Source organism: Punica granatum, chromosome 1, assembly GCF_007655135.1.
Source record: "Punica granatum isolate Tunisia-2019 chromosome 1, ASM765513v2, whole genome shotgun sequence".
NCBI lineage: Eukaryota > Viridiplantae > Streptophyta > Magnoliopsida > Myrtales > Lythraceae > Punica > Punica granatum.
In genome coordinates this window covers 53,366,018-53,393,015 of record NC_045127.1, presented here as the reverse complement: position 1 = coordinate 53,393,015, position 26,998 = coordinate 53,366,018, and the positions used below count along the sequence as shown (strand labels likewise).

General features: G+C 40.6%; 5 protein-coding genes across 5 annotated transcripts; 2 read left to right on the top strand and 3 right to left on the bottom strand.

The window, feature by feature from the left end:
- Nucleotides 1–371: 371 nt before the first annotated feature.
- On the bottom strand, nt 372–2,531 carry LOC116200932 (lycopene beta cyclase, chloroplastic/chromoplastic). Its single transcript, XM_031531908.1, has 2 exons — nt 2,379–2,531; nt 372–2,147 (listed from the first exon to the last, which is right to left on the bottom strand). Exon 2 carries the CDS (start codon nt 2,145–2,147, stop codon nt 591–593), a length of 1,557 nt encoding a protein of 518 aa, XP_031387768.1. The 5' UTR covers nt 2,379–2,531; the 3' UTR covers nt 372–590.
- A 3,785-nt stretch (nt 2,532–6,316) lies between these two features.
- LOC116192976 (ganglioside-induced differentiation-associated protein 2-like) lies at nt 6,317–9,205 on the top strand. Its single transcript, XM_031521694.1, has 3 exons — nt 6,317–6,699; nt 7,305–7,569; nt 8,774–9,205. The coding sequence occupies exons 1-3, from the start codon at nt 6,414–6,416 to the stop codon at nt 9,006–9,008; spliced, it is 786 nt and encodes a 261-aa protein (XP_031377554.1). The 5' UTR covers nt 6,317–6,413; the 3' UTR covers nt 9,009–9,205.
- A 966-nt stretch (nt 9,206–10,171) lies between these two features.
- On the top strand, nt 10,172–13,942 carry LOC116192967 (L-galactono-1,4-lactone dehydrogenase, mitochondrial). Its single transcript, XM_031521684.1, is given in 8 exon segments — nt 10,172–10,500; nt 10,502–10,536; nt 10,539–11,026; nt 11,612–11,862; nt 11,956–12,141; nt 12,248–12,662; nt 13,261–13,401; nt 13,581–13,942. Coding segments are annotated over 8 exon segments (1,797 nt in total). The 5' UTR covers nt 10,172–10,378; the 3' UTR covers nt 13,740–13,942.
- LOC116192987 (cysteine-rich and transmembrane domain-containing protein WIH2) lies at nt 13,938–14,844 on the bottom strand. The gene is made up of 3 exons (XM_031521705.1): nt 14,672–14,844; nt 14,490–14,580; nt 13,938–14,179 (listed from the first exon to the last, which is right to left on the bottom strand). Exons 1-3 carry the CDS (start codon nt 14,832–14,834, stop codon nt 14,131–14,133), a joined length of 303 nt encoding a protein of 100 aa, XP_031377565.1. The 5' UTR covers nt 14,835–14,844; the 3' UTR covers nt 13,938–14,130.
- Nucleotides 14,845–21,507: 6,663 nt separating this feature from the next.
- LOC116193311 (BTB/POZ domain and ankyrin repeat-containing protein NOOT2) lies at nt 21,508–24,891 on the bottom strand. Its single transcript, XM_031522131.1, has 2 exons — nt 24,138–24,891; nt 21,508–22,918 (listed from the first exon to the last, which is right to left on the bottom strand). Exons 1-2 carry the CDS (start codon nt 24,582–24,584, stop codon nt 21,896–21,898), a joined length of 1,470 nt encoding a protein of 489 aa, XP_031377991.1. The 5' UTR covers nt 24,585–24,891; the 3' UTR covers nt 21,508–21,895.
- Nucleotides 24,892–26,998: the final 2,107 nt, after the last annotated feature.

Here is a 26,998-nt window from a genome sequence, read left to right as displayed (position 1 = left end):
ATCAGATGGCTTCTGATTTACGAGTCTGTGATCGTTATCAGCTCTATCCTGAAAGTATCGGTTCACCCATTACACGTGGTTCTCAGACGAGAATAAAGGATGCTTATTCATGCTGTTGCACTACCATGCTTTGCACTATACCGCCAAGTCGACTGAATCCTCTCCTCATTTGTGCTTGGAATCAAAATATTATTGACGTGACTCTAGAATTTCAGAACAGTACTGAAACTGAAATCAGACAACTAAGATCAATGGAATGTGACCAGGACTGAGCTAAGTTTAAAAAACATAGTTCACAGATATTCTTTGGTCGCGGTCCATAATATTTTCAGCTCTCCAATTAAAGAGATCGCAAGCCAATGAAGCTTTGATGGAAACACGAATCAACTTGGCTCATATAACCCAATGCATCACGTGTGAAAATGGAGCTATACATAATGCAAGACAATGAGATTCTCCAAATGTTAGAAAGAAAGGAAGTGCATCTCATCCACCGAAAAAGGCTAGCACAAGAACTAGTTCTTTTGTATTCGTATAATGAATTACCCGAAGCAGAGCTGTTAATGAATGAGCAAGTACTCAGAGAAATTTCAAGGATCTCTGTCCTGTATCAAGTTCCCGATCATGTTCACCAGAGGTAAAGTTCCCTTTGCCATGATCTCAACTCTTGAGGTATTGGAGGCGTGCGAGAACAATGACAGCCCAAAGAATATAAGCTCAGGCAGAAACAGTCGAGAGGACAAGAATCCGTGCCAATAATGAGGTTCCAGGTCGAAGAAAGCATCAAAGAATCTTCTCGTGCCTGGTAGATCAAGTTTAAGCAGAATGTCCATTCCGAAACAGAAGAACTCCCTCTGCCTTCTCCTATCAATTGGCCACAGGTCTCCCCACACTTCGGCAGATAATTCATTCCCCACAAGGCGTTTGTCTGAACCGAGATAGCTTACTATGGACTTTGCAACAATTGGAGCTGCAGCTAGGGTTCTTGCTACCATATACCCAGTTGAAGGGTGCACCATTCCTGCTGTGCCACCGATACCGATGACTCTCTGAGGAAGAACAGGCAGGGGCCCACCCATCGGGATTACACAATGTTCATCTTCTTCAATGGCCTTCACCTTAATGCCCAAGTGTTTTAGTCGAGCAACCATTCTCTGCTGAATATCCTTCATGGGGAGCCCTGGCCTCGCAACAAGAGAGGTCTCTTCAAGAAATATGTGATTAGAGGAGAAAGGCATAGCATATAGAAAAGTTGGGATTTTCTGGTTTCTCTCTTTCAGTTCTTTATTGTCATTTAAATGCGAGTCCCTCCAGTCCATGAAGACCATCTTATCTAAATCAAAAGGATGTTCTTCAACCTCAGCTAAAATTCCATATGCGACCTGGTAGCCCGGGTTATAGGGCTTATCGTACTGAACGAGGCAGCGAGCAAAGCCAGTAGCATCCAAAACAATCGATGCCTGAACTGTGACACCGTCGTTGCACATAAGAAGAGACTTGGACTCTTCATGGATGACTTTAATGACCTTAGCTTGGTGGAACTTAACTCCATTTGATATGCACTTTTGGAGCATCTTCGACTTCAACTGCTTTCGGTTGACCCTCCCATATGGCCTGCTAAGGTCCTTTGTCGAATGGTCGTTAATAAACACAACCGCCCCAGACCATGTGGTATCAAGGCAATCTAGCAAGTCCATGGCGTCAAATTCATCCACCCACACACCATAATTATTGGGCCAAATCAGTCTCGGAGACGGGTCAATCGAGCAAACCGACAGGCCCGCCTCTGATACTTGCTGAGCCACCGCGAGCCCCGCTGGCCCTCCTCCTACAACTGCGAGGTCCACCACGAGACCCTTGGAGGGGTCGTACATGGGAAGCTCAAAATCGAGAGTTTCCTTCTTGGTTTCGGGAACGAGCTCCAGAAGAGCACCGCTGCTAGCCTTGACGCAGCAAGCATATTGCTTAGCCCCCTTCAGGTGATACTTGCTGTGGTTGAATCTGATGTCTTGTTGGAATTGAATCCTAGGGGAGCTCAAGTGGCCGACTTTCTTGGAAAATCCATAAAGGGGTTGCAAAAAGCCGAGCCTGTTATGGGTTTTGAGCAGGGTATCCATGGAATTCTGATATGGGTTTGTTCCAAGCATCTGCAACAATCCCAATTCAGGGTCACCACACAAAAGATTCTGATTCTGAGCTGAATTAGTATTAGCCTTTCATCAAGAACCACTTCTTGGAAAGGGCTACAGCTTCTGCAGAATTATAGTTGAACTAACCCAGCAAGAAAACAGAACAAACTAAAAAGGGTTGGGTTCATGAAAGATAACAAGACCAAGAAAGCCAGCAAACATACGAAAAGCACACAGATGGTAATTTACCAAAAAGGAGAGAGGAGCGCCATTGTTGTCGAGAGGCAGAGCTGCAGAGGCAGAAAAGTTGTGCTCGAATTGGAGATGAGCGTGTGTGGTCCGCTCGCAACGGCAAGGAGAAGCGGGTGGGCCTGTCTGGTTATTGAACCAACCGATTGCAGAAAATCAGTTCAAGTTTTACAACTTAGTGGGTCCATGTGCTGAATTAGTCGGATTCAATTTAATTTTCGAATATCAGAATTTACATAAAAAAAACTTAGTGGGTCGATGTACTTAATTAGTTGGATCTAATTTAATTTTCGAATATCAAAATTTACATAAAAAAATTCAAGAAATAATAGAAAATGAAATATCGATCTTATTTTCTGTCAGCATTTTGCATTTCTACGGATGCCATTCTTTCCCCAAAAAATGCAATTAAATCGTGATATCAGTTACTAGGAAACACATCCGAGTATCGATTTAAGACCTCTCTTGTCTCTGCTTCTCTGTTATCACATAATAGCATCTTTGTATGGATTGCATCTGGTTTTGCTTTCCAAGTATAGTTGTAAGAGGTTAGGAATAAATACATAGCAACTGAAAAGTTTTCTGTAACTTTATATGTATTACCACTTCATATTTTTTCTTTGCAGTGATTCGGGCGATCTGCTGTATTTTTTTACCTTTGTAATATTCTCTTGAACTTTTTACTCTATACTTGTTTTTGTCATTAATGGATATTCATTGATTTGCGGAGTCAAAAAAATTTCTTGTAAATAATATTTCAAATAATAGATTTTTACAGTCTCTTTTTTATTGATGGTGATGAAGATGTAGAAAAAAAACCCATTTTTAGAGATAAAAAATAATGTTTATCAAAAAGAGATTAAAAAAAAAGAAATAGGAAAAAGATAACAATAGTCCTAAAATTTTGTTATTTTTTGAACTTGAGTCCTATAAGTTTAAGTTTGTAAAAGCAATTCTAACGTTTAAAAAAGTGACGAATTTAGCCCATCCAGTAAGTGGCCGTTAAGTGGCCAACATCATTAAAAAGATTACAGTTGGCCGTTAATATGGACATATAGATCAATCATCGTATGTCACGTCAAAAAATTCTTAAAGGTTTAAAAAATACTAATAATAAATATAGAAAGATATTTTAAAATTGAATAAAATAAACTACAATTAAATACAAATCAAATTGAAATAAGAAAAAATGTAATAAAACCAAGAAAAGACCAAAAAATTGGAAAATAGAAAAAGAAAAAGATTAAAAAGTCAATAAAATTACACCCAAAAAATATAGGAGGAAGAACCCTAGAGGAATGAAAAAGAAGGAAGGAGAAAAGAAGAATAGTCGGCTCCCAACCACCACCACCTCTGGGGTCTTCCTCTTCCCCCCTCCACCTGCTGCTTCAACTGGCCACCTCACCCTCTATCATCTTCCTCTTCTTTAGTCTCGATGGCATCGCCACCTTCCCAAACGAGCTCTATAACTCAACTTGACCTCCTCGCATCTCGACAACTCCGACAACCTCGACCTCCTCATCTTGCTGTCGAGCTTCCTTGACTCGATTCCTTATCTCTCTCTCAGTACGCGATTCCAACAGCTCATCTGTGGTCTCCTCATCTCCTCTGACTCGAGCAGAGCTAAGTTCCCCTTGCTCTCTAGATCTCTATCTCCATCTCGGCCTCTCTGTCAATCTATGCTCTTCTTCTTTCCATCTTTCTGGCATCACAGTTAAGTAGAGCCTCGACTAGAGCTGCCGCGATGACTTCCTCCTCTCACTGCTCAGCCACCACTCTTCACCTCCGGCTTACCCTTCCAAATAGAGGGCTCAGATCGGGGGACCTCTCGGCGAAGTCGCCAAGGGAGGGGTGGCCGATGATCTAAGCACCCTCTCCCCTCCCTTTTTTTAATTTATTTTTAAAAATTTGCCGTATGTAATTTATTTTTTAATTTTATTTATTAGTTTTAAAATTTCCTTGTAATATCACTATATAGGCAATAAACAAGAGTTAGGTATGGTTTTGGTCCCTGAAAGATACCAATACCAAGGGTTTGGTCCCTCAAAAATTTTTGCCTCGGTTTTAGTCCCTCAATCACCATTCCGTCAGATGTTTGAGTCCTGCCGTTTTCTTGCGTGTGCCGACCGTGACGGAAATCTCATGTGGCTACTGAGCTGGACCTAACTCCGTTAATGACCCCCCAAATTGCCAAAAACAACGTCATTGCCTTCCTCAATGAAAGCAATTTTGCCATTCCCGCCAAAATCACCCTTTGATGTTGTCCTTTGAGTTTCTAGGTCAAACCAAGATGGTTCGTGTCATATCAGACCATCCGCGAAGCTACAACCTTTGGGCATAGTGGGCATGGGCTCGGGTAGCAGAGCAAGAGGCAGTTATGGCCGCAGTTATTCCTCAATGGGTGGTTGTAGACTTCCCCGCAGGAGTGCGGGAGGATCCACGGGTCCTCGAAGCTGGGATTCTTGAGCTTGCCACAAAAGCAGAGGTAGGATTTGGGGATCTGGGACTTGGTATACTCGAAGGACTACTGGGCCCAGGACTGGATATAGACGAGGTGGAAGACAGAGAAACAGAGTGCAGAGCATGATCAGGTGGGATCAGATATTCTAATGCGCTCAAGGCAAATGAGGCACGACAGGGCGTAGGAGGAAAAGGAGTTAAGGAAGGATTGGATCTTCGAAAGGTCCGCTGCCGGGCCCAGGATTGGATGTAGACGAGGTGGAAGACGGAGAAGCATAGTGCAGAGCATGACCGGATGGGAGATTAGATATTCTAATGCGCTCAAGGCAAATGAGGCACAACATGGCGCCAAAGGAGGAGGAGTTAAGGAAGGACTGGATCTTCAAAAGGTCTGCAGAGGCGGTCGATTGGCTGGTGAAGTCGAAGTACGACCTGAAGATGGAGGCAAAGAGGTTCACATGGCAGAGGGGGTTGGATCTGCTGCCGTGGTCGAAATCCGAGTCAGAGTCCGAAACTTGGTGGCGGTGTCCGATAAACCGCTGCGATGGAGGCCATGTCTGTAATGTCATGCTGAATCTTGATATTCAGACTGTCAGGCTCTTGCTGAGGATTCCTGCATACATACACATATAGTATGAGGGATTTCGGGTAACAAGCCTTGAAGGAGGGCTTTGAAGCATTGTTTTTGTTGTTGAGAATGAGGGAGAACGATGTCGTTTAGGGCGAGCAGGCATCAAGGAAGGCAACGGCGTCGTTTTTGGCAATTTGGGGGGTCATTAACGGAGTTAGGTCCAGCTCAGCCGGCACGTGAGATTTCCGTCACGATTGACACGCGCAAGAAGACGGCAGGACTAAAACATCTGACGGAATGGTGATTGAGGGACTAAAACTACGGTAAAAAATTTTGAGGGACCAAACCCTTAGTACTGATATCTTTCAGGGACCAAAACCATACCTGACTCAATAAACAACCGAATGTCACCATTTCTAACGGCCTTGTGTCCATGTCAGTGTTGTTAATGGTCAATTACGGAATGGGCCAAATTCGTTAATTTTCTAAACATTGTAGGACTATTTTTTATAAACTTAAACTTATAGGATTCAAGTTCAAAAAAAATAAATCTTTAGGACCATTACTATATGTCTTTGGATAACTTGACTTTCGCAGGTCAGGGATTAAATTGATATAACCGTGTAAAGTTATTGACTAAATTGATGTAATCGTATAAAGTTGAGGATCAATTTGATGTAGCAAGGACGAAATTGATGCAAAAGTGTAAAGTCAATGATGAAATTGATGTAAAAAATAAATCAGGGACGAAATTTAAAAAATTTGTAAAAGTCAGGAACGAAATTGTCTATTAAATTTTTTTTCTTGATGGAAAAATTTTTTGTTATAAAAAAATAATATATTTTTATTTTATTTTTTTCTTTTCGGTGGAAAAGAAAGGACAACTTTTTGGATTAGCCTTTCTCGATTAACTTTCAGGGTCACGGGCCCGTCAGCTGCACTCCCGCTCGACCTTGTCTGCCCTGCCCTTGGAGGTAGCCGCTCGGGCGAGTAGAGTGAGAAAGATGGCGGGCTCTTCTTCTCCGTCATCCGACGATTTCTCTGTCTTCGTGCTGGCATCGGATCTGGGCGTCGACGGCCGTCCCTTCCTGTTGAACCAGCAGAGAGTGGGATCGCAATCGGAAGCCGTGGAGATAGCAGAAGAAGAAAGAGAGGACTGGCACGACTGCTCTCAGTACCTCTTTCCAGGCGAAGACTTCTCTGACCTCGAGTTTCTCCAGTTCTTTCGTCTCCAAGGGTCTGATCGAGCCGGCAACCGCATCTTCCGTGTCGTAGGGAAATACTTCCCTGGTAATTGATTGAGCAACCCTTCGTTCTAGCACTCAATTTTGCATGATTTGTTTCCTGAAAATTCATGTTTCTCTGCCGAAACTTTTGGCGACCTCTCGCTCTTATGTTTGGAGATGAAACACAAAGAGTACAAGGCTGGCTCTTCCATGATCGTTTCGCTTCTCTTATTAAATCGCAACTTCTGCCCGCAATTACAATCGAGAATTTTCTGGGGTTTTGGGACTTTGGCCTTTTGATCGTGAAATGTTAGTAACTAGTGATTGTGGCCTATCAATCTCGATGATGAATTCGATTGAAAGGTGGGGTTTTTGAGAATCTTATATCGAGCTGCCGTGACGGGTTTAGCTCGATTATATGTATAGGTGATGCCAGAGTTTTTGCTGTATCATCACTTCTTTAAAGATAGATGAAGCTGGCAAAGGCACGGTGCGAAGACGTTCAGAATTTTGATTAACCTTCAAACTGAATTGGATAGATCATTAACATGAAAAGTCAATTTTTTCCATGCAAATCTCTTTGGGACTTGACTCGTTTATTAGGAAATTGGTTGTATTTGGTCACGAGTTCATGCATCAAACGTGAAGTTTCTGTATATTGGTTTACAGCTCCAGTTGTGAGCGGTGAGCGCCTCAAAAAGTATGTTTTCCACAAGATATGCAGCGAGCTTCCGGAGGGGCCATTTTGTATCGTTTATATGCACTCTACTGTCCAGAAGGAGGACAATTGCCCTGGCTTGTCCATTTTGAGGTGGATCTATGAGGACCTCCCTTCTGTGATTAAAGACAGGCTCCAAGTTGTGTACTTCATACACCCAGGGCTCCGTTCCAGGCTCGCATTTGCCACCCTTGGTCGGTTTCTCCTGAGTGGAGGGTAAGTAATTTTGTACAACAAGTCTTGTAGATTGGATTTTGTGAATATGACCAAAAGAAAGGATTGATGCCACAGCAGCTATTAGATATAATAGGACTGTTCACAGATTGTGATTCTAAATGCAAAATGCAATTAGTTGGGATAGATTAAGTACGTGGCAGTGGCCATTGAATGTAAGGCCATGTTTGACAAGTTGGAACAGGAACGGGGTGTTTAAATGAATAATCACCATTAGAAAAGTTGGCCATTTATATTTGATTCTGCTACTTTTGCATTCTTCAGTGCCTAGTGTGATGCAACTGTTATGTGGGGATGTTAATGGTACCGTGCACTATCACCAGGCTGGAGAGAATCAATATGATTATCTAGTTTGTAGGCTAAGTGGAAGGTTTTTGGACATCTGGGAAATAAAGTGGGTACATTATTGAGCAGATACAATCTTCAAAATTTCCTGTTGTCTCTTAGAGCTTGTTTGATAACCCAAATGAAGTGCTGAAATTAATTTTTCAGCACTTAATTAGATTCTGCTTGTTTGGTAAATGCAACTTGAAAGGACTTAATTGATTAAGTTAAGTCAAAAACTGCACTGAAAAAATAAGTTAGAAATTTCTACTTATTTTTCGACTGAATGCGCTTAGTTGGAGGGGATCTTTACTGTATTTGCAGCATTGCCCCTTAACTTTTACAAAATTTGGGGGGTGGGTTTAGGGAGCTAGCGGCAGGGGTGGTGGTGGCCTTAATCCCAGCCGCCACCATCAGGGTCGCAGGGTTGGCCGGCGACCCTAATGGTTGCGGTGGTGGCCCTAATCCTGGCCACCATCACCCCAGACGAGGTCGTTAGCTGTCCGTGAGGTCGCCAACGACCTCGTCTGAGGTGTTGATGGCCGGGATCGGGGCCACCACCACCCCCTTCCCCTTTTCCTGCAGATCCTGATTCTTCTTTTTTCTTTTTAATTTTCGGAAAAAAGTTAATCGGGGCCAAAAGTTGAAAGGAAGGAAAATATTGGGGCAAATATGTAACTAGGATATAATAATGTAAAATTTTTTAGCACTTATTTCACCAAGCAAAATCAACTTAATTGAATGAGCACTTATTTTACTCTAACACTTAAAAATTCAGCACTTAATTTTCAGTACTTAAAAATTAAGTTGAAATAAACAGAGAGTATATCTTCTCATCTTCTAATTCCACGTCTTGGTTCAGCTTGTATTGGAAAATCAAGTATGTAAGTCGCCTTCAGTATCTGTGGGATGATATAAAGAATGGAGAGGTAGAAATTCCCGAGTTTGTGCAGAAGCATGATGAAGTTCTAGAGCATAGGCCGCTCACAGATTATGGAATCGAGCCAGACCCACACCTCCTGACTGAGGTGCCAGCGACAGCCTTTTCACTGGGGAGGCATGGAGATCGATGGGCATCAAGGGAGTATATATCTTAAACGTGGTGTTTGCATCGAATGAAACTTCTTACTAGCAGTTGAATCTGTGATGCTCGACTTCTTGTACATAATAATTCCAATGACATGCTGTCCCGCGATCTTGGAATCTTGTCGCTGTTAACTTTTAAGAGGAGAGTTCCTGGATAATTCATATGTACCTTTTTTCAGATTGAGAAGTGAAGTAATTTTCTTTGCCACTTGGCCCCGCAAGACTCAATCAGGATCAACTAATAGCTCAATCAATCCCTTCCATTGCTGAAGACGAAAACAGGATTCGGAATAGTTTTGCGAAGGTTCCTCATCTGCTTCAACCAGGAGTGTTGTGATTGAGACTACAAACGGCACGATTTCGATGGAAATAACATTTTTTTTTGGGGATAATGGAAATAACAGGTTGTATTTGAATTGTTAGTGTGATTTTAGAATCATGATTTTGATTTTAATTTTGATTTTGATTGTGGAAAAAGACAAATGAGATAGTATTATAAATTTGACTTGGGAAACGTGTATTTTTGTTGTGTAGTGTGTTGAGTTAAAATCAAAATCATGATTCTAAAATCGGTCTAACAATTCAAACGGGAACCACTTAAGATGATCTGATGATCCGATAAACTTCAATAAAGCAACCTTATCTTCAAACCGCATTGAAAGACCAGATAATGAAAATGAATTTGGTGAACCTAAATGAAGAAACAGGTGAGAGGCCCAGGATTAAAACATTCTTGTCCGAGGAGCTGTCTGCAGTACTTTCATAGTTGTACGTCCCGATGGAAAATGACTTGGGATTCACCGATTTTACTATATTTTGTCTAATAATTATGCATTCCATTCCAGTACATCAAAAGACCACTATACTATAATCTCTTGCACGAGATCTCTTGGGGTCGTAGCAAATGGGGATTGGTTTTGATCAATTGAATGATGATGGTAACCCACAGCGCAGGCCGCAAAGTTGTTCTATTCTCAGCCATCAACTCTCCTCTGCACAAAACAAAGCAGATCAAAGAGATACAGTAGCTAACAAAAACGACAAGGAACGGTGCAAAATGGAATTTTGAGAGACCCGACAGGAAACCTTCAACGAGAGCAATCTACCCTTGTCGTAAAATTTAAAATCATGCTATAAATTGATTTTACACCTAAATGATATGGTATAGAGTGAAATTTTAGAAGATTGTGAAACATATATTTTTTCGAATAAGAAAAAACTTCATAAAAATCTCTCCTTTTTCTTTGTTCGTCAACGAAAGGATTCTCCTCCATCTCGATTAGGATCAGATCAGCACAGCACTGTCACTTCTTAGTTCGCTGAGCTCTCTGTCTGATGACCCAAATCCTCCCGTGAAGCAGGCTCACCTCAATCCTCAACAATGGCGAGAGCCCTTTTCCTCAGACGTTCCCAGCTCCATGCCCACCTCAAGGTCCTGTCCTCTACAGCCAATCCCATTAGACCCGATCCGGCCCGCCAGTTCTGCTCCTCCGAGCCCAGTGCGGCCGCCGCTGCCGCCTCATCCTCCTCCTCCTCCTCCTCGGAGTTCCGCAAGTACTTGGGGTACACGGCCCTTGTTCTCTTCTGCGGGGCTGCCACCTACTACTCCTTTCCCTTCCCGGAGAATGCCAAGCACAAGAAAGCCCAAATCTTTCGATACGCCCCCTTGCCCGAGGACCTCCATACCGTCTCGAACTGGAGCGGCACCCACGAGGTCCAGACCCGGGTCTTCCACCAGCCCGAGACCTTGGAGGAGCTGGAGAAGATCGTCAAGGAAGCTCACGAGAGCAAGTCCCGGATCCGTCCCGTCGGCTCGGGGCTGTCCCCGAACGGTATTGGACTCTCGAGGATTGGGATGGTAAACTTGGCCCTCATGGACCGCGTCCTGGAGGTGGATAAGGAGAAGAAGACGGTCAGGGTCGAAGCGGGGATTCGTGTCCAGCAGCTCGTGGATGCGATCAAGGATTATGGGCTCACTCTGCAGAATTTCGCTTCCATCAGGGAGCAGCAGATTGGTGGCATTGTTCAGGTCCATATCTAAAGTTCAACATTTTTGTCTTTGTAATAATTTTAATGGATAGTTTCGCGTTCCTACTTTCCACAGACCAGTTTGTTATGTTGGATCAGTCTAAGACAAGCAGTGATAGCTGTTGACTTGTTTTGACAAATGGGAAACCAATTGGATGGAAGAGTGGTTACTTGGGGGGTATAGAATTTTCCGACACGAATCATATGCTTGAGTTGCTCTTGATTAGCGGTTATTAAAGTTTGTGATGTTCTGGCTCCTAGGACCAAGTTTGTTTGAGGTGAGGATGCTCTTCAATTGTTTCTCTGTATAGCTTACGGGAGATAGATATGGTCCTGCTTTATGTGAGGACATTTGTGCCAGAAGACGTATTACCTTTCCATCTGAGTATAGCTGTTGCTGAGTTTGCCAGAGAAACTAAGAAGGGCAGGCGACAATGTATTTAACTGGGAATTACTGTAGAATGGAGTACTATAATTTTTCATGAACGATAAAGAACAATAATATGAAGGCTTTTCACTTGAACTTTTTCTCTCTATATGTCGGTGGACCAAAGTTAATCCTTTCCATTTGGATTTTTGTCTGTAGGTTGGTGCACATGGTACTGGTGCCAGATTGCCTCCGATCGATGAGCAGGTCATCAGCATGAAATTAGTCACCCCTGCAAAGGGCACAATAGAGCTTTCAAAAGAGAAGGACCCGGAGCTCTTTTACCTTGCTCGATGTGGTATTGGGGGCCTTGGAGTGGTTGCAGAAGTGACCCTTCAGTGTGTGGATACACAAGAGCTCGTGGAGCATACCTCGGTTTCAACATTGAAAGAGATCAAGAAAAATCATAAGTAATAATTGCGTGGTTACTCTGTATGTATTCTCATTGTAGTTAAAAACATCATTTTCCAAGAGAAAGTGACAATCTTTTCGTTCTCTCACAGGAAATTGTTGTCTGAGAATAAGCACGTGAAGTACCTCTACATTCCGTATACTGACACTGTCGTGGTTGTGAAGTGTAATCCCGTCTCGAAATGGAAAGGGCCACCCAAGTTTAAACCAAAGTACACTGCAGATGAAGCTCTGCAACATGTTCGAGACCTCTATGAGGAGTCTCTCAAGAAGTATCAGTAAGTCATTATTTTTCCATAAAATTGGTAAATTGCTAACAACAGTGGCTAGTAGCTTAATGACATGTAAGTGGTTATACTAAGGGTTCGATTTATATGCTCCCAGACCGGAACAAGCAGCATCTAAATCTCCAGATGAACCAGACATAAAAGAGTTCTCGTTCACAGAGCTGAGAGACAAACTGCTTGCTCTCGATCCTCTCAATAAAGAGCATGTCAGAAAAGTCAATCAAGCTGAGGCCGAGTTCTGGAAGAAATCAGAGGGATACAGAGTGGGCTGGAGTGATGAAATTCTGGGCTTCGATTGTGGTGGGCAGCAATGGGTGTCAGAGACGTGTTTCCCTGCAGGAACTCTTGCAAAGCCGAGCATGAAGGACCTCGAATACATAGAAGATCTGAAGAAGCTCATAGAAAAGGAGAATATTCCTGCACCTGCCCCAATTGAGCAGCGGTGGACCACTCGGAGCAGGAGCCCCATGAGTCCTGCGTCAAGTCCAAATGAGGATGATATATACTCTTGGGTAATCATTTCATGTGCATTATTTCTCCTTTTTTCTGATGCACGTGTTCTTTCAGAATCTAGATTGAAGTCGTTGATATAGGTCTTCAAGATCTTTTGGATGTTGTGATTGTGATTTGGGAGAATCTGGGTTTCAAATTCAGAGTACTAATTTACTTTATGAAGGTTCATATTATAGAATCAAGTTTTGACTCTTATTTCTGAATATATCTATTAGTATTAATTGCAATTGGTCTTGGTTAAATGATTTTCCAGATAGCTTCGTCCTTTCTTTTGTTTGGCAGGTGTGGAGAGTTTATTTCACTCCACTGGTATGAGCTCCATATATATTGTCATTGGTAGAGTCTCGTGGATGTATCTCTACTTTGGTTAAGTTTGCTATCTATTTTCTTTTTTCAAGGTTATGGTTTCTGCATCTTAAGGTTCAGAGTCATACCACCGCTCGTCGTTTACTATCCCTCCCATCCCTGTGTAGCATATGCAAGTTTTCTGATAAAAATATCACCTAGTTGAATTATTGGTTTTTGTTATGTCCCAGAAATATATTGATATCTCTTATTCATGGTGCTCACATATCGATATGATATGTTTATTTGCAGGTTGGTATAATTATGTACCTCCCGACTACTGACCCTCGCCAGAGGAAGGAAATAACAGAAGACTTCTTTCACTACAGGCATTTGACTATGTCACGGCTGTGGGATCGTTATTCTGCATTTGAGCACTGGGCTAAGATTGAGGTGCCGTTCTCATTTCTAGATCATATTGAAACTTCTTGGCGGGTCAAATTCAGTGAGGTTTTCACTTTTGTAATTGACATCATAAAGTTCACCTGTTTGGCTATAGTTGAAACAAATTATATATCGGAGAATTATTGAATTTCTGTCAGAATAATCACATTTAATCTTAATATTTGCAGGTCCCAAAGGACAAAGAAGAGCTCGTAGCTTTGCAAGAGCGACTAAGGAAGCGTTTCCCAGTGGATGCGTATAACAAAGCGCGGAATGAACTGGATCCCAACAAGATCCTCTCAAATAACAAGCTCAAGAAGCTGTTTCCATCATCGAGTTCTGTCTGAAGAAGGGCCTTACTTTGGTTAGTCATTGATTCGTGCTTTTTTAATGTCCATTTTCATTCTTCTTAGTCTTTGATGCTTTACCTCATAAATAAGTTGGTGGATTGTAAATTAAGGGTTACTCTTCCATGATATTTAATTGCAGAGATGTAGTTTGGTCATTTAGAGAATGGAAAACGGTGGTCGTGCGGTATTTAAGAATAAAAGCAGAACTTGATGTTGTATATAGTAATTCCAATCAAGAAGAATAATTTCTTACGGCAAGCTAAATATAATGGCACAACTGTCACGGGTTTTTACGGTACATAACCCCACACACAGTGAAAACCCAAACCCTTAGTAATCAATGTATATATATATATATATGATGGTATTAGCTAGATAGGTTCGTCATTTAGAAGCAGCATTCTTCACAGATCCAGCAACAACACAGCGCGAAGAGGCTGCAAAAATCACGAAAACAAAGTATATGTTAAAGAGTCCTGTCCTAAGGATATGATCATTACTCAAAAACAAGGGGCAAGACAAAATGTGTATGCATGTATGTGGGCCGCGTATATACAGTGGGGGAAGAGAGAAGAAGAGAAATTGGATTTTTTGAGCTGATGATGATTCGAGTTCTGAAAAGAAAATCCGAAGTTGTAGAAGTAACATGAAATCTTCTATTCAATTGAATATCTCCATAGAATTTTTCTTCTTCCTCATGTATTCTCAAGCTTTGAATGAATAAGGAGATGAGATGATTGAACTTACCATCCTTCAAGGAAGCCTCTCTCTCCCTTGGGCTTCGAGCGACTGAAGAACTTCTTCCGCCCCTTAACGGGTGGATTCTCGGTCGGATATCCTTAAACAAGAAAAACCATAGCAATTGAGTTCTGTCTCAAGACGCATGTTAAATACCGCAAAATGAACTGAAGGAAGGAAGAAGAACACACCTGGGGGAGGCTGAGGTTGGTTCTGCTGTGTCTCAGTCTTGGCCATCTTTGGAACCAAAACACAACCAGAGGAAGGCAAACTTTGTTTTGTTGTCCTGTGTGCTTTGATGATGTTTGGAATAAGATGATGACAGAGGTGGTCTGATGATATGTTCCCTCTCATTCAGGTACTGTATATATATATGTAGTTTGCTCCAAGTGAAACCTGGACGGAGAAGGGAAGAGCTGAACGTTTATTGCTGGGGGCCCACCTAAGAGTTCAACTTTTGATAGAACTTCTGTTGCTTGCTACGATTTTCACACACTTCCATTGAAAAGTCAACATATATGAACTGAGAACGTTTTTTTTAAAGAATAAAAAAGTTAAGTCGGATTATTAGTCCGTTGGGCTGCCTCAATTAAGGGAAATCATCACGGAATATTTCTCTCACCATAACTCGTTAAGACTTACATTGGGGAGCTCTATATTCTCAATGAGGTTTGAACTCGTGATGTTTAAGTGGAACGCTTGGAGTTTAACCATTAGACCATTCGTGATGAACTGAGAACGATTGGATTGCTTGGCTTTTGTTGGAGATGCCTTCCTTAGCGAAGATGATAAAGGAAAAAGCCGATAAACTAAAATCAACATAAACAAACAATAAAAGGGAAAGAAGAAAACGCGGCCAGGATCCCCCCAAGAAAATTATGGAGTTTTATTCTGCTTTGCCAAATCGTCACATGTGACAATGACCGCATGCACTGCAAAACTAATCACCAGAATCCTTCCTGTTGTCAACACGAAACCGCGTATCGAAAGCGGGGGCGGTGTAAATTCTTCCCCTTTCGATGTTCTTTTTCCCTTTGTATTCCTTTTCGATCTTCTTTTCCCTTTGTCTTTCACATCGTAGGTCGAGGAGCATCGACGCGATGATGAAATATGTGCTGAAAGCAGAATATTGCAGCATCTGGAAAAAGAAGAATATGTTCTGTGTGGATCTGCCACTTCCTGATATGTGTCTAATTATTCAAGTATAGACTCCTAAACCCAAGTTGATGGCCCGATTAGCCTTCATGAGTCGGCCGGTGGAGATTGCTGAATTGGATTAACAGGTGTCAAAGAAACCATAATTGCTTATTAGAAAAGTAATTAATTAGCTTAATTTTCATGTTGAAGGGTGAAAGCGACGCCGGGCCGGGGATTAGTGTTTATCCAGAACAGGGACACAAGCACACGTGTTCTTCCTCTCCTCGGTTGAGATTCGAGAATGTGAATTAGCTGACGTGTACATGGATCTGCCAGTCGTATGCGTAATTTGGGAAAAACCCCAAAGATTATATCAACCCTCGTGACATTATCGGAAATGCATACAATATGTGCACCATGCCATGACATGGAAAACAGAGGGCGTCTTCAACCTACAGATCGCTATCAACTTTGATTATACGTTGGAACCATGCTATCAGAAAACGTTTGGTATAGGACCATTCATTCAGATTGTTGGTTATATTGCACTTAAAATTGCAATATGAATCCCCCGGATTTATCTTGTTTGGTTGCACATTTCTAAATGGCAATCATTACCCCAAGGCCCTTGGGCCAAAACCCGTGCATTTTTAATGGGCTGGCTTCCTGGGCAGGTGACAGGTCCATGACCAGATGACAAAGGGATTAATTATTGACCTTCCCTTCCCTCTCTCTTCTTTCTGCTAATCAAAGTCCGTCCATTTGACGATCGATAAAACTTATCTTTTAGATTGGCCCGACGAGCAAATTATCAGCTTATTATCTATAACAATTGTCAGCTGCTGGAACATAAACTTATCGACTTACCAAAAGTACTGCTACATTCCAACCATCGGCTTTGTGCATACGTATTTATCATTTGATATGCGTGACAATATAACCTCAAACAAACGCATTGCCTCGGCATGTCATCGTTCGCTGAGTATCGAATCATACAAGAGCTCAGGAATGAAGAAGAACGAACTTTTACAGCACAAAGCTGGTTTAGTTTCGGTTATTGTCGTGGGTATTTACTGTGTTAGAAGTCTTGAGTACGTGGGATTAGTTAGTACACAGCTGCATGTTAGGCTTAGGCCTGCATATATCAACTAAAGGAGTTTGCCTTGCCAACCGCATGTCCACTTGTTGATTTTTCATGGGAATTGAAGGAATATACTACATGTTCGACAAATCCCTTTCGAATTTCATTTATGTATTTTTTTTTAGATATTTATATATGTTATGTTGTAGATGAAACTTGAGCCCATTAAAATTATTATTATTATTATTAAAAAAAAACTACATTTGCGTTAAATCCTGGCTTGACAAATTGTCTCCCTATATTAGAGGGGCCCCTCCCTAGCTAGTAGCTGCCACGATATAGTAGGCTTTGTACTAAAAGAAAAAAACGAGAGGCTTTGTACTAAAAGACATGGGACTACTCACTCCATTTTCTACCTTATCTTTTCCTTCGAACCCCCACAATCCGAAAGGCTAAGCGAGAAACACAGGGTGGACCGATCAATAAAGTATTTAGTGGATATTATTTTCCGACAAGTAATGGTATGTACGTAATACTTCTATATGATTCTATTAATTATTCGTCGTAAAATGTGATAAAAAAAATATCTAATATGTATTTTCTCATGCTGAGGGGGCTAACAATAGTAGTATTACAATCGCATATTAAAGTTAGAGGAGAATTAGAGGGAGGTAGGGGACAACTAGTCCTTTTCTTTTGTATTTACGAGCCCCCGACACATGAAGGCCTCAAACCGTTACACAGTATATGATACAGATAGGCCCCTACCCACTAGATGAACTTTTGGACACATACATACATACATATATATATATATATATATATATATGCTTAATTAGCTAAATTAGAAGAAATGACCATAGGCTATAATTTGTAAATATCCATTATATTATAAATAATAATTCTTCATTAAGACCGTGCATTTTTTTTTGGATAAGTAATGTTATTATATGCATATTTATAATAAATGTAATGCATGATGAAGTTGTGCGAGTATATCACACCCAATGAACTCAACTCACATAACCGTCACGTATGGAAATTAAACTACCTGCATCATGAGAATTAAGATGACTAAACGGAAGTAATCATCACCATATATATATATATATATATTGAAGTAATTATGGAGAATCAATCAAAGTTATTTAATTATATCTAAAAGTCAAATTAATAAAAGGGTTTCATAACATATATTTTTTTCTCGATTATAATAGGATACTCATAGTCTAGTATCTAGAATGAAAATGAAATCTAAATAAAGGGATACCGATAGTCCTACTGATGAGGATCGAACTTGAAATCTCTAAATTACCAGACGAGAGTGTTAGCCACTGCACTACACTATATTTTCCACATAACATATATCTTCCCCCTTGAATTCCCATAATGGCCTCTGCTTTTCGGCGTTGGGTGCTGGGCTCCTTTGGTCTTGACGTAATAAGACTTTATTATTATTATGGTTAGTGATGCTGACTAGGCTAGCAAACTAAATATCCTCTGCCGCCCTCTTCCATATCTTAACTCAGCAAGAAGATATGTTGCTTCCTCTACTTTCACTGACGCTCGGCTTGTTTCCACAAAAAAAACATCATTTAGTAGCGGAGACGGTAAAGTCGACACTACTGAATTACTATTCATCATTTTGCTCTTAAAAAAAAACCATTTAGTGAGACTTCTTATAGTACTCCTTATATTTCTAATTCATTATATATATATATATATATATTCTCTACTTAGACTTGTTATATGTTTATATATATACAATTATGCGGGTACATATACGCTTTGGCAATTCAGAAACATAATTGAGCTCTGACAGTCCATGCATATATTATATCTAAGTTTGACCGGTAAGAGCTAGCAAGCTATAGCAATATTTATATATATATATAAAATATATGCGTACTGAAGTGACCGTACGATTTGTAGCTGGGAGGCAGGCCATAGGTAGATACATAGGAAGGAAGAGGGATAATTGAATTGGATTGAAGAGGGGGAGGGGAGGATATAGGATAGGATAACATAAGCTTGGTTGACCGAGAAGCACTCCTTATAATGCGGAGATTTTGTTTGCTTCTCTTCTTTGGTGGGATCGACCTTTTCCCATTAAAGATGCTGATGCTGATGTTTTTCTTTTTCCAATATTATTATTAATTAATTTTTTTCCTTAAACGTACCAATGGTCATATTACTGCTCTCTCTCCTCTCTCCCTTTTCCCTGGCTTCTCCTAATTAATTAGTTAACATTTCCTCCTTAATTAGTAGTAGTAGAATTTGATTTGCAACCCTTAATTCATCTATCTATATTCTACACTTCAATATGTATAGGTTATTCGGATTCTGCGAGTTGATTGCATCTATACGTTAAGCAAACATTTTTTAATTACCTTATAACCATTGATATGATAGATCGATACAATGCAAATTGCATAAGAGTGACATTTTTTTCCCCTTTTGCTCAAACAAAACGCTTCTACTCAAATATCCATATTTTCTCACATGTTCATGTCGATTTGATCACCGTCGAGTGCTATATGGCGCACGCATAGAAACACCCACATAATTTAAATTGAAACTTTGTCCAATTTGATCTTCGATGTCTATCTCAACTCCCTCTTCTAATCTGTCATCTGTGTAACCGAGTTTCCTTAGTCTGTCCTGTATAATTAAACAATGCCAACTGATCGTTCCGTCATGCAAAGAAATCGAATCAAACTAATAATGCAACTTAATTACTATAGATGTTGTAATGTCTGTAACATGAAAGAGAACAACTCGATTACCGAGTATATATTATGCATTAATTTCAGTTATAAATGAAGACAGAGATTAGAAAGACATATAAGGTTATAAATCAAATGCAATTGTCCTTTTTTTTTTGGGTAAATAAATGCATTCATCCCAACCAGTCAACCCGAGTCCAAATACTTACGTCAACTAGCATTGTTTTATCACCTTTTCTTTTTTAGGTGAATTTTCACTTTCTTTTTGCTGTTAATATATACAAATCGCTGATATATATACATATATATGTAAAGAGTACTTACATCCAAGGATGGACCAAGGGGCTGAAGGGGGCAGTTGTTCCCCTTATAATTTTAAGGTTATAAGAAAATTTATATGTTATGATCCATGTCTCTATGAAAATCCTTATATTTACCCCTCCTAAATCAGAGGCACCATCATTCTATATTTTCCCCTCAAAGAGTTTGACTCCATTAAATCGAAATCCTGGGTCCGTCCCTGCTTACATCCTACAATACGTCTGATTAATTAAGGTCATCACACACATTCGATATTTTTGAAGAGGAATATGCTATATACAAATAAAAGTATACACAGGTCGCTCAGAAAAATCAAAAGTTTGAAACGAGTTATACGGACCTGGAGAGTCCCTATAATTCCCCTTCTTATTGTTTTGCCCGAGAAAAAGATATACAAAAAAAAAGAAGAAGAAAAAAAGAACCAACAAAATAAATAACTAATTATGATCAGTTGATAAACCTAGGGTTCCCCTGTGGAATCGAGAAGGGGTCAGTTTATAAAGAGGAGGGGGCAAATGCATATTAAGGAGTAAAAAAGGGCATTAGAGAGAAGGCAATCTACTATTTTAGATATATATATATGTATATAATATTATTTGCTGAATGGTAAATACGATATATTATATATCCAGCGAATAAGTTGTTATTAATTAAAATAAATTTGTTTCTTTTTGGCGAAAAGGAAAGCTGTCCTTTTGTATATGTCATACCATTTGTTGCATTCATGCAAAGGCAGCCAATCAAGTTGTCTATATAACCAAATTATCATATCATTTTATCCAGAAAAACGAGGGTTTTCCTTGTGCATTTATCCTTCTATATATATATATATATGTATATATATCTAAAATAGTATAAGTTAAAGAAAAGGGGAAAAAAACAATAAAGAAAGAAAAGCTAGAAAAAAGAGACAGCTCAGATCCCTCATTAGTAGAACATAAAGCGCACCCATTTGTCCTACAAAGTAATGGCATTTTTTGTTTTCGACATTGTTTCTAATACTATGTACACTTTGAAAATTTATTTTGTCATACTTTCAAATTTCCAAGATTGATCAATTATTCTTAAAATTAAATTTCCGTCATTGAACTTTTTTTTGAAAAAAAAAATACCATGAAATTTTATGATTAATTTCCGCCATTAAAATATATATAGATATATATATCCTCGTTCCAAAACAATTATATCATAAAATTTTCCCCATTTACCCTACGTGCTATTGCGTTTGTTGTACGCCCTTTGGCTAACATTAAAAGAAATGTCATGGCTCCATATAAAATAATTAAATTAATTAGGATAGGACAAGAAAACTAAAAATCACAATAAATAAATAAGATATATATATATATATATATATATATGTAATACATATATATTTGTGATTTGGATGATATATCAATCAATATAAACATAACTACTAAAAGAAGTTGACAGGGGCCAAGAGTTGGAAAGATAGACCTACGCCCTCTTTGACCAGTCTTCTCAATCGACCCTCCCAACCACACAGTCAGTAGTCCATGCCAAACTCAGATTCCCGTTGTCCCATCCCATGAGAGAATACATCATCTCTGATCTTCCCAACTGGAACTGCATGCATGCACTCAAACTCACGCAATTTCACCGTTAACATCACCGACACAGACAACAGAAAATTTCTCAACATTATGATGGGATTGAGGACACAGTCGTCGACCGACATGAATGCTGGTATGATGTATTTGATGCCATGACACATACCTAATCCACATAAAAAAAAACAATGTTTTTTTTTCGGTGTGTACCATGATATCCGGAGATTCAATTAGGCCCCGACTAATCCAGTCGAGTAGGGTCGAAAAAAATAATATTCTTGTTCGATACTTTACAGTGCCATTGGGTCCATATTCGTGAATGTTGAACCACTGAATCAATTAAGGTAATTAATATATATATATATATATATCTTAATATTTCTTTTTTGAGGAGAAAAAAAAGAGAGGAGAAGCCAATTAGACAAATATTGGAGGAAATTAATTAATTAAGAAGAAATATGATCCAAGGATCTCTGAGTTAATGAGTTTAAGTGCAAGTGCAACTCTTCCTTAACGTCTATGATTACCATGCACCCGTGCCGATATAGTTTGTAGCAATTCGATTTCGCAAGACCTGAGCTAGAAGTCATGGGGTTGATGGTGGTGGTGTTGGTGGTACAATGAAGGGTCGCACCTGCTTTGATGAGACCCGTGTCGGCTCATCGAGGATTCCCTCTGCACCCTAGTACCTTCATCGTCGCGATCGATCCTAGATCCCACATGATGAGCCCCGAGATTCAGATACACCGTCGATCTTGAGTTAAGGTTGAGATTAGTACTGCCACTGCTATGCCCATCGCTCATTGGTGGGTAGATGGATACGGCCGTGGTGGTGGCTGAAGCGGCAGCATTCCCTTCTTCTCGAGATATCACTAGGGCAGCCGACTGGACAAGCTCAAGGCATAGGCGGAGCTTGTTGGGCTCAATGTGGTTCAATCCGGGAACGGCCCCCTTGAATAAGAAATCAGAGGTTAGGGTTCGGAGGACATCGAGGGGGGTTATACCATCCACAGTTCGGACGTTGGGGTTGGCGTGATGGTCGAGAAGGACCGCCACCATATCGGTAGACACCATCTCTGCAGCAATGTGGAGCGGGGTCTTCCCCGCAGGGCCTGCTGGGTAGTTCACATCAGCAGCCCCGAGCTCTAGCAAGGCCTTAACCACTTCCCGGCTACAATTCTCGACTGCATAATGTAGGGCTAATGATTCATCCAAATTAAGTCCTTCGCCCATCACCATGAGCTTGACAAGCTCAACGTCAGACGAGTCCAGCGCCCTCCTCATCCGCTGTATCTTTTGGTCCTCGAGATCGGCTGCAGCGGCAGCAACAGCTGATCCAAGATCGTGGTGTCCATGGCCATGATGGTGATGTGGCAGGAGGGTCGACCTCCTTGCAATCGAGGATTTAAGACGGAGCTCCTCAATTTTCGTCACCACTTCGATCGGGAGGTGCTTGGCAAGGACTTCGGGGGGCAAACCCGACTTTGCGACTAAGTGGGAGCAGGTAGTCCATAATTGGTGCATGTCCTGCTTTCTTGACGCTATTAGCACTTTCATCACATCCTCAATAGAAGCCTTGTCCACCATGCTTGCCAATTGTTTCTGCAACAAATTAGAGATTCAGGAAAATATGAATTTAGCTCAAACACGTACCTTATAATTAACGAACATGGGAAACGAACAAGGATATAAAACTAAATAATGTGGATATTCTTGGATTTTATTCGTGTGAACAAATGGAAATGAGGGACCAGAAGAATAACCGAAAAAAAGGAAGCCCAGGGTAAGGAAGCCCTGATCAATAACCGAAAAAAAAGGAAGCCCCGATCAAACTGCCAAGGAGTAACTTTTAACGCTAGATTGAGGAAAACTGGGAACATTGAGATCTAACGGTAAATGCAAGCCCATCGATCACGCCATCCAATCGGCAAACGAATTAGCATTTTGCTCGGAATTTCATCGCTGATGGATGATAAATGCGTAATTAATAACTTGTGCTGAATTTGTGCTCGAGAAGTTTGCTTTCGTTAGTTGTATTTATTTGGTTTCTTTTTTTTTTTTTCCTTTTTTCTTTTCCAACCTCAAACCCAATAAGGAAAGTGAATGTTTGGGAAAGATTTGGTGAGTTCATTATGGAAAGACGAGACTTGCGAATTACCACAAAATAACCTAAAACTGGAAAGCCCCCACGCTTAACCATATCAAGATTGAGGAACCCATTTCAAGTAACTCTGATTTTTGCACTTGAATCTAGGAAAAGGCCCTGCCAAGCAAAAGGAAGCTTGCGACCTAAAGCTCGAAAATTCTTCAGGTTCTTGAAGCCGAGACATGCCTCATGGTATATGGATGTGCAAGCAGATTTTATTGATAGATAAACCGGGAAAATTGTGATGAGGCATTGCTAAACAACTTATAATTAACAGATCACTCATAAAATCATAAAAGGAGTCTGCATGAGTGATTGATTACATTCTCTCGCTGTTCCTTTTACCAAGATCTTATCTGAATATGTACTTTGAGAATGTGAAAGCAAAGATAGCAGTACATGTGAAAAGATGACATCTGATAATTACCTTAATAGGATTTGACCATATGGATCTTGTAAAAAATTTGTAAATTTGAACTTTGCTAATTGATGGCCTTTTTGAGATGAAATTTCCACGAGTTACTAAATTTTAGAGATTTGACCGCTCTCATCGTCATGAATAAGCAGACAGTCGGGCGACATCGAGGACGTGATGGTTGAGGATATAATCCCCTCATCGCCCTTCGGGTTAATTAGTTATAAAGTGTGTCAAATCAGAGGACGTGATGGTTGAACCTGACTGAGGAGAGCGAGCTGCTCGATGCCAAAGGACCGGGCTGCTGAGAGGGTGTCGAGGGCGAGATCGACGGCGGAGGAGCAATGGGTGTGCCAGCAGCCCCTATCACCACAGTCGGGGCGGGGTTCATGCTTCTGCGGCGCGATGGTCACCTGCCCGCTGTACAGAAACTGTAGCACCAACAGGAACACCTCGTAACCCACCGAGTTCACCGGTATCACCACCCCGCCCCCAGCGGAGCCCCTCGGGCTCCCTGTAGGGGGAGAAAGGGGGTCAGGTCCGCAGAAGAACTTCCGGAAGAAGAGGCTACGGGCGGCGAGTATGCAGCGGTGAGCATGGACAAGGCGACCCTCGACGCTGAAGGTGACATCGCTGAAGGCCTGGCCGTTGATGAGGAGGTTGAGGTAGTCCAACGACAGGGATCTAAGGGAATCTTCGAGGGACATCTCGCTGCTACTGCTGTTTCGATCCAATATAGGGTTTGTGGCAAGGGGAGGAGCTGCGACTACGTCGAGGGGCGAGCTGTCGTCCCGAGGTCGCGTCGCCTGAGCTGAGGTTGCTACGGTTCACTTCAGTTGGTGGTGCTGTCGGGGAGATTCTTGGGCCGATGATGCTCGGTGGTGGAGGTGGTGGTGGTGGTGGTGGGGTGTGGTGGTGGAGGGGCTTTTAGATATTTCTTTTCTTTTGTAAGGGAGAGAGAGAGTGTGTAACATAAACATAAACATAAACATAAACATAAACATAACAATGGGTGGCTGTTCGGGGCGGCTGAGGTATTTAAATACAGTGGAGATAAAACTAATTTAAATAATTAAATGGTAATATATATTATATATAAATTGTGTGTGTGTGTGTGTGGGTGTGTGTGAGTATAGGGGAGATATGTGTTTGTTTTTCTCCAACTTCTACTACTGGCCAAGCCGAGTGATAGTGAGGGTCGATCGTCCTATTAATTAGTGATTCTAACTATACTATACTATAATTAATAAATTAATATAAATGAATCCATCACAAAATAATAATAATAATGATAATGATAATAATAATATAATATAATAACATAAAAGAATCATTTAATTAAGAAATGTATTCTGACCAATTATTGAGAAACATTAGCTAAAAGTTTATTATTTTATAGGCTAAATCCAGAGGATTTAGGAACATTTTCTCATGTGAGTGTCTGGATAATGTCACCTGCATTTATTTTTGTGCTCCGTGGTTTAAAGTCGTTCATGAAATTTTCAGTATGCATTATTATTACTTATTTTGCTTAGGAAGCTAAGAAGAAAGGGTTTCGAAGTAGATATACGCTACAAATCACGCACCACAACTCAAGCAAATACGTTGATAATTTCACACGATACGAAGGTTAGTGTAATCAACACGATCATTTTCCCTTTGGTAATATGCTCCTACCACAAGGGATTGGAAGTCTTACATATTCCTGGAAAATACCTTGATTCGGGATGCCAGATACATGGAAAGACAATAGCTTCTAAAGCACGAAAGTAAAGTGTTCACCTAAAAACAAAAAAACAAAAAAAAGAACGAAGGGCAGTGAAGTTTTTGGGAGATCAAGGGGAAAGTGGTCACTCAATATATATACATGAGGAATTCAAGGAGATGAAAATGTACATATATCGATGAAACGCTCCATGGGAACCAAGATAAGTCTTGATATCATGGTTTGGAGTGATTCCAATTATGAAGACAATGGTTAGAGACGGACCATTAGTATTATTAATTTAATCAATGAAATTGTAGATAAAACGTTTCACGGAAGTAATGCGCATATAAATTTTTTTTGGCAGTGAAATGGTGCGAGACGCCTAATGCACATATAAATTAATTTCGACTGTCGTGAGTGCGGCCTCATATTTAAGGAGAAAGTATATTAATAATCTTTTACGGTTTTTTTAACCTTTTTTCTTGGATGAAAATGTGTCATTTACAATATTGGTAGATATGTGATTTTAATTATTCATTGAGGATATGATGTTGTACATCATAAATAACTATGAGGGGAGCTATAGTTATATTACAACAATAATTCATCTGAATTATTTAGTATGGAAAGTAATTAAATTAATGAAGAGGACTTAGAGGAGACTAGCTAGATGGAGAAATTATTACGTGGTAATGTCATAAACCAATAAGAGTTTTTCAATATCTATTGATTTTTAGAAATATTACAAAAAATATATTGTTGACAAAAATAAAATTTTTTACATGTCATATGATATATATATATCCATTGCGCACGATACTTGGCGTGGGGTGGGCATTAATTGTGGTGCGTGCATAGTTAGTGTGCGTAGAGCGAAAAGCCGGTAAAGGGAAAGTGTGTCGGCCGATGGGGAGGGCTGCTGCTTGCTGCCTTTGCTGCCCTTATTGGGACTTGGCACCTACCAACGCCAACAGAGCCCCTCCCCTCCCTCTCCAAACCCTTCTGAAGTTATTAATAATATCTCTCCGTCCCCAAGTCCCAGTCCCCCAGTCCGGCCACCGTGCACCACACGGGACAAAGACTTGGCACGTGCGGCCTCTCTCTCTCTCTCTCTCTCTCTCTGTGTCACAAACAAGACGGGCCAGTCTTTTCTGATGATGATGATCGGACATTATTTTGTCTCTTAGCTAAGCTTATATTCTGCCTTTGCCTTTGCCATTGCCCCATTCCCAAATTTGAAGCACCGAAGCTTATTGAAGGGAAGGACGACAAAGTGAATCCCTTCTCTCTCTCTCTCTCTCTCTCTCTCTCTCTCTCTCTCTCTCTCTCTCTCTCTCTCTATCTATCTTTCTTTTATTTAGCTCCGTCCTCTTCCTTCATTGTTTTGTTCCCTTCTTATCTTTTTCGGACGAG

Coding starts and splice junctions, on each gene's coding strand:
- LOC116200932 (XM_031531908.1), bottom strand. CDS start 2,147: ATGCTTGGAACAAACCCATATCAGAATTCCATGGATACCCTGCTCAAA.
- LOC116192976 (XM_031521694.1), top strand. CDS start 6,414: ATGGCGGGCTCTTCTTCTCCGTCATCCGACGATTTCTCTGTCTTCGTG. Junction 6,700..7,304: donor CGTAGGGAAATACTTCCCTG/GTAATTGATTGA, acceptor ATTGGTTTACAG/CTCCAGTTGTGAGCGGTGAG. Junction 7,570..8,773: donor CGGTTTCTCCTGAGTGGAGG/GTAAGTAATTTT, acceptor GTCTTGGTTCAG/CTTGTATTGGAAAATCAAGT.
- LOC116192987 (XM_031521705.1), bottom strand. CDS start 14,834: ATGAGAGGGAACATATCATCAGACCACCTCTGTCATCATCTTATTCCA. Junction 14,581..14,671: donor CCAACCTCAGCCTCCCCCAG/GTGTGTTCTTCT, acceptor TTCTTGTTTAAG/GATATCCGACCGAGAATCCA. Junction 14,180..14,489: donor AGAGGCTTCCTTGAAGGATG/GTAAGTTCAATC, acceptor TGATTTTTGCAG/CCTCTTCGCGCTGTGTTGTT.
- LOC116193311 (XM_031522131.1), bottom strand. CDS start 24,584: ATGTCCCTCGAAGATTCCCTTAGATCCCTGTCGTTGGACTACCTCAAC. Junction 22,919..24,137: donor AGCTCGCTCTCCTCAGTCAG/GTTCAACCATCA, acceptor AATTTGTTGCAG/AAACAATTGGCAAGCATGGT.